General features: G+C 39.1%; 1 protein-coding gene across 7 annotated transcripts in view; it reads right to left on the reverse strand.

The window, feature by feature from the left end:
- Window positions 1-2050, reverse strand: part of AJAP1 (adherens junctions associated protein 1) — a 178267-nt gene extending 176217 nt beyond the window's left edge. The window contains exons 1-2 of one of the 7 annotated variants that reach the window (XM_075839485.1): window positions 1981-2050; window positions 815-1361 (exon numbers count right to left, since the gene is read on the reverse strand). In XM_075839485.1, coding sequence (XP_075695600.1) covers window positions 815-843 — 29 coding nt within the window. In that variant the 5' untranslated portion in view covers window positions 844-1361; window positions 1981-2050. The other 6 variants (XM_075839483.1, XM_075839484.1, XM_075839482.1 and 3 more) reach the window with 6 other exon arrangements.
- Window positions 2051-5490: the final 3440 nt, after the last annotated feature.

A 5490-nucleotide genomic window follows, 5' to 3' on the forward strand; every position in this document is an offset into this window, starting at 1 on the left:
CAATCTGTAAACAATATCATAGCAACACCTGAAGGCATTATGTGAACAGGTAGAGTTAAAACTTTACAAATTGCAATGCACCACAACCTATTACAACACCTATGCACTTCTTCAGACAACATACACCTCCTTAAAGCTTCTGTATATCCCAAATATGCATTCACCAAGGCTTCACTGCAAAGACAATGTCCTGGGAATATCCTGCTTAATAAATATTAACATGGGTCTACATAAAAAAGGAAGACAAAAAAACCGACTATATCTACTTGTTGTTCAATTGTTACTCATGTCTATATACATCACAACATGCAGACAGGGGGCCCTTATATCATGTATGCCACAGGTACTCCTGGTCCAGAATGAGCCCCCACAGCTCATGTGACCTTGACAGAACATTGCAATATATGAGTGAATGTATAATCAATGATTGTATAATAAACAGTCACTCAGAGGATATAATAATGCAACAATTTACATTCTGTCCAAGTTCTCTATAAGCCAGAGGTCAAGGCAACTTAACTCAATGCCTGTTCTCTTTTGCATCCCTGGTACAATTACAGTACTGTACTAATAATATTTAATAGCCAAATCACGTCCACTATAAGCCCTTCTGTGCTGGTAAGGGGGGGGGGGGGGTGTAAGACAACTTGAGGTTAATTATTCATCACCTATTAACATTGTATTTGCAGCAATGGTGAATATAGGACAATCCTAATCTTTTACAGACATCATGCAGTATTTTGCAAAAGTCTTCACCCCCCCCCCCTTGCATTACATAATATGATGTAGATTCATTGGCAAAAATTCTTCTTACCTGATTCCTAAAAGCTGTTTAATCCACATGGTCACGTTTAAATGGATCAGATCTTCATGCACTTATCCATCTGTGCTGCTTCCAGAATAAGATGTGATTAGACAAGATACAAAATGACAATTCACTAGATATCTATGTAGGATAACTAGAGATATTCCTTAGAGATGTGGTAGATAGGAGCTTGCTCTAGCTGTTGGGATACAGAGAAGTAGCAGCTGCTTCCATAAAGGACATTCCTGCATAGATAGATTATAGGGGCATGATAAAATCAGGGTGGGTGGTGGTGGTAAGGAGAAATTGGGGCAGCAGGCAGGAGATACGAAGCCTTCTCATGAGGTCTTGTTCTTTAAATGTACATGTCCACATCTAGCTTGTTTGCATTCAATGCCACAGAGATGCCAGGAGAAGGATGACAAGCTGAGTTCCAGTAGCAGCAACTTCTGGGGATGATCAGCCTGGTCCTGATGAGGATGATGGTGGTGGTAGTGGTGAAGGTGGTGGTGCAGATCTTGCATCCACTTCCTTAGAGGAGTCTCATATTTTTAGGCTGTAAAAGAGAAGAGGAGAGAATGGGTGGAAAGCATTGTACTGAGCCACACAGAGCAAGCACTGAGAGCAAGATGCCAGCTGTACCAGTGGTAGGCGCTGGCTAGTAATAGTGGTCTTCAAGGTAAGTGACAAATACCCAGCTTCTAAGTTGAAGAGTCCATGCAAGATCCCAGTCTAATATCAAACATACATCAGAAATCTCCAGCAGCAGCAGCAGCAGCAGGGACCCAACACTGTGCTGTCTTCTGCTTTACAAATCTCTATGCCAGGGAATTGCAATTTGGTCTCTGCTGTCTGTAACAGGCAATGCATGCACAGTTAACCCCTTCTCTTCCAACATGGATCATGTTGCATTCTTATGACTGTATTGAATGAAGTGATGGCACCCTGTTAGCTCTTTTTAATGTCCCTGTAAGCTCCCATTGCCCTCACCTGATCACTCTGTCTGCCAGTCTACAGTTACAGTGACCTCCCTAGTCTCACCTGATTGCTACACAGTAGTCCCGTCCCCCCGTCCCCCCAACTCTGACCCTTACCCCTCCCTGACTTCTATGGCCAATCCCCTATCTCTAATAATGTAGTTTTGTATTACCCCCATCCAGCAGCAGCACTTTTACCCGCTCTCTTGGATTTTCTGACATTTGTCTCCTATCCCCCAGTTAGTAGTGCATTCAGTAAATTATACAGATTTATCCCACATCAACCCACAGCTGCGCTCACACAGAGAAGGCGGCTTCGCCAATGTAGATCTGAGCTGGTTGTACTGGTTTATACTGGTGTTAAAGGGGAAATCTTAAAATGCAACTTTGATGGCAGAGCTGTGTCTTGTATTCGGAAGGTAATTTAAGAAAAAAATATTATTATAAGTTTTTGTTATTATTATTATTTTTTTTATTATTATTATTATTATTATTATTATTATTATTATTATTATTATTATTATCCAGTATTTATATAGCAACCAGGGGCTCCTAGCCTTTTTGCTGCCTTAGGCAAAAAATTTAACCCCCCCAAATTGGTGATGAGACAGTATATCTGCCAAATTGCTGCACCCTGAAATCATGCAAAGTTGTCACCTCTCTTTACGGATCACGTACCCCTACCTAGCACTAACACAGTATGACAGACGCCCTCACATCGGTCCCTGTCCCAGTATCTAATTTCCCTATATCAAGCACTCCAGCAAGCCAATGAACCCTAGTCATATTTTTAGAGTATGAAAGGCTGGAAACCTACCTCTAATAGTAGTAGTAATAATAATAAATAATAATAATAATAATACAATTATAATAATAACGATAATAATATAAGAAAATAGTCTAACAATAACAGTAATACAATTAATAATAAAAATAGAATAATGATAAAAATAATGATAAATAATAGAATAAAAGCAAAAAGAATAAATAAAATGCTAATATAATAGACTAATAATCAGAAAATACTGGAAGTAATAATAATTGGAGATGAGGGAATATATTTGCTCAGTTTGACTTTCCCTAATTTGTTATTTACGATACATTGGGTAAATTGATTTGACGTGTTTGTTGTTCGCTTTCAGCAAATAATTGGCGAATCAATTCCGACATTGTATTTTATAGGCTGGCGGATTGGACAAATCAGCAAGTTGGGGGGGATTGATTTGCTCATCTGTAGAAATAATATTGTTGATTTTTATAATAATATATTCTGCAGCCTGGAAATAAAACAGGTATAATGAATTGATAGGAAACATTGAGAAGCCCGGCCAAAGAGCTTACAATCTAATTTGATCCAGTGGGATAAGGAGAAGAGCAGGCTACTCCAGAGTTATGTTATGTAGCATACTGTGACCAGTCATATATATATTTGGTATAACATGAATTTCTCATCGTGAAGCTACTTGCCCCTTATACTATACACCATGACTGGTAGTGATAACATCTGAGAAATAATGAATTGCTACTCGCTCCCAATGCCTAACTTCACTCAAAACCAGTAGTGATCGCAATTAAAGGGGTCCAGGGTTAGAAAACATAGCTGCTTTCTTTCAAAAACAGTGCCACGCCTGTCCACAGGTTGTGTGTGGTATTGCAGCACATTCCAATTTAATTTAAATGGAATGCAATTTAAATGGTGTTGAGTTTCAATACCAGACACGTCCTGTGGACAAGTGTGGCATCTTACAAAGTATTTCCCACTCCCACCGTCCACTGACCCAATATCCTCATCATCACCTCCTCCTCTTCCTTGTCTTTCTTTTCTATCAACGTTTTAACGGATTGAATTGAATTATATTGATATTCTATTATTTGGAGATTCATGAAAATAAAATTCAACGTGTTTAAAGCGAAAGCAGTTTGTGGTCTGTGTTATTATTGCCTTTTATGAATTCAAAAATGAAAGGGATATAGGGGCAGTGAGGATCTCCTGAGTTTTGGGGTTTCCTGAGTGCTGGGAATAGACATACAGCAAAGGGGTAAAATTGAATAGCACCAAATCATATGACATCACTACTGCTCCATTTAGAAACGCCCCCAAAAAAATCTTACCACGCCTCTTTTATAGAAAATTTACATAAGCCACTCCCCCTTTGAATTATAGTTTGTGGGGCAGTCACGTGCTACCAGTGTTGGTGAGAAGTTGTCTATACGTCTCTCATTTATAGGCAAAATGTCAGCCAGTTTGTCAGATTGGGTTGGCCTGTGTACCTACAGTTATAGGAAATCCTTACATAAGGTGGATATGGTCTTTCTTTTTTGGTCAAATCCCCCTGCTCCCGAAAAATAAAAAAATCGGAAAAAATAAAAAATTCGCTCACTTAAAATTTTCTGCTCCAGTGTCGGGACAGGGGACTGTCTTCTGCAGGAGTAGAAGCCCTTACATATTCATTGGGGTTTTTTGAGGGAGTTCCCCTTTAAGAAGATTCTAGAATGGTAGATTAGTATATGTGATAATGTACAGTATAGTAGACAATACATCCAATGCTTGTTAAAGAGGACTTATCAGCTCTCCTGACATCTTTTCTTAGAACTCTACATTGTGCCGTTCCTCTGTTATTCCTCCTAGAAATGTATGAATAATTTGACAACTAGGTGTTACCAGTTAGGGGTGTGTCCCTACAAAGATTGACACTGTCCAATCAGTGCTGACAGAGTGAGACTGTGGAGGGACACGCCCCTTTGACAAGGAGAATGGAAACTCCGAGTTGTCAATCTATTCATAAATTTCCAGGAAGAATAACAGAGGAACGGAACAAAGCAGAGTTCTAAGAAAATATGTTCCAGAATTCTTATTTCATGGGGAATACACGTATAATCCTCCTTCACACAAGGTTTTTGTCTGGTGTTATAGATTGCATGTAAAAACACCTGAATTGTTTTAAATATAACACGCGTTTTTTTATGCCGTTCTTACAAGCTCTTTTTTTTTATTTTGTGACATCTGGTACATGTGTTTAGCCTAAAGTTTTTGAAGTCTAGGAAGAAGCCTATGGAGAAAAAATGTCATACCTAAAGTATGCTGCACTTTTGAAAAAAACAAAACAAAAATGTCACTGACCCAAAAACGCTACAAAACCCCCACAAACGCTCCAAAAACCCCACAAACTAAAGTGCTGTGTATATAGGCATCCTCATATTTTACTATAGACTTTAAAATAACATCTGGCCGCAATGTTTTTGTTGGGGGAAAAAAAGTGCAGAATAACACACGCTACCAAAAAACTTAAGTAAACGCTGCGTGTGAATCCAGCCTTAAACAGACATGTCCGGAGAGCTGACAGGTCCACGTCAAAGCTCATGGTGACATTACTATGTGTTATTTTACATGGGACTGTTAGTAAACCTGCTGCATCTTAACTCACTAAATGCACAGTAAAAACATAACATATTCAGCTCTGCTACATCTATATAATGTCTCTGTGCACAGATGATCTATTGTATACACTATGCTAGAGGTCTGCAGCCTGGGAACCTTCAGCTCTTTGGGAAGTACAACTCTCAGCATTCAGGGGGTTGTAGTGTCACACGAGCTGCAGGTTCAGTACCTCCGCTCTATACTGAGCGGTTACGTGCTACAATTATTAACTATTTTTTGGCCTTTTCTCTCTGATCTGCGACAATGTCTGCATCTACTGTGTAATATGT

Source organism: Rhinoderma darwinii, chromosome 10 (genome assembly GCF_050947455.1).
Source record: "Rhinoderma darwinii isolate aRhiDar2 chromosome 10, aRhiDar2.hap1, whole genome shotgun sequence".
NCBI classification, from domain to species: Eukaryota; Metazoa; Chordata; class Amphibia; order Anura; family Rhinodermatidae; genus Rhinoderma; species Rhinoderma darwinii.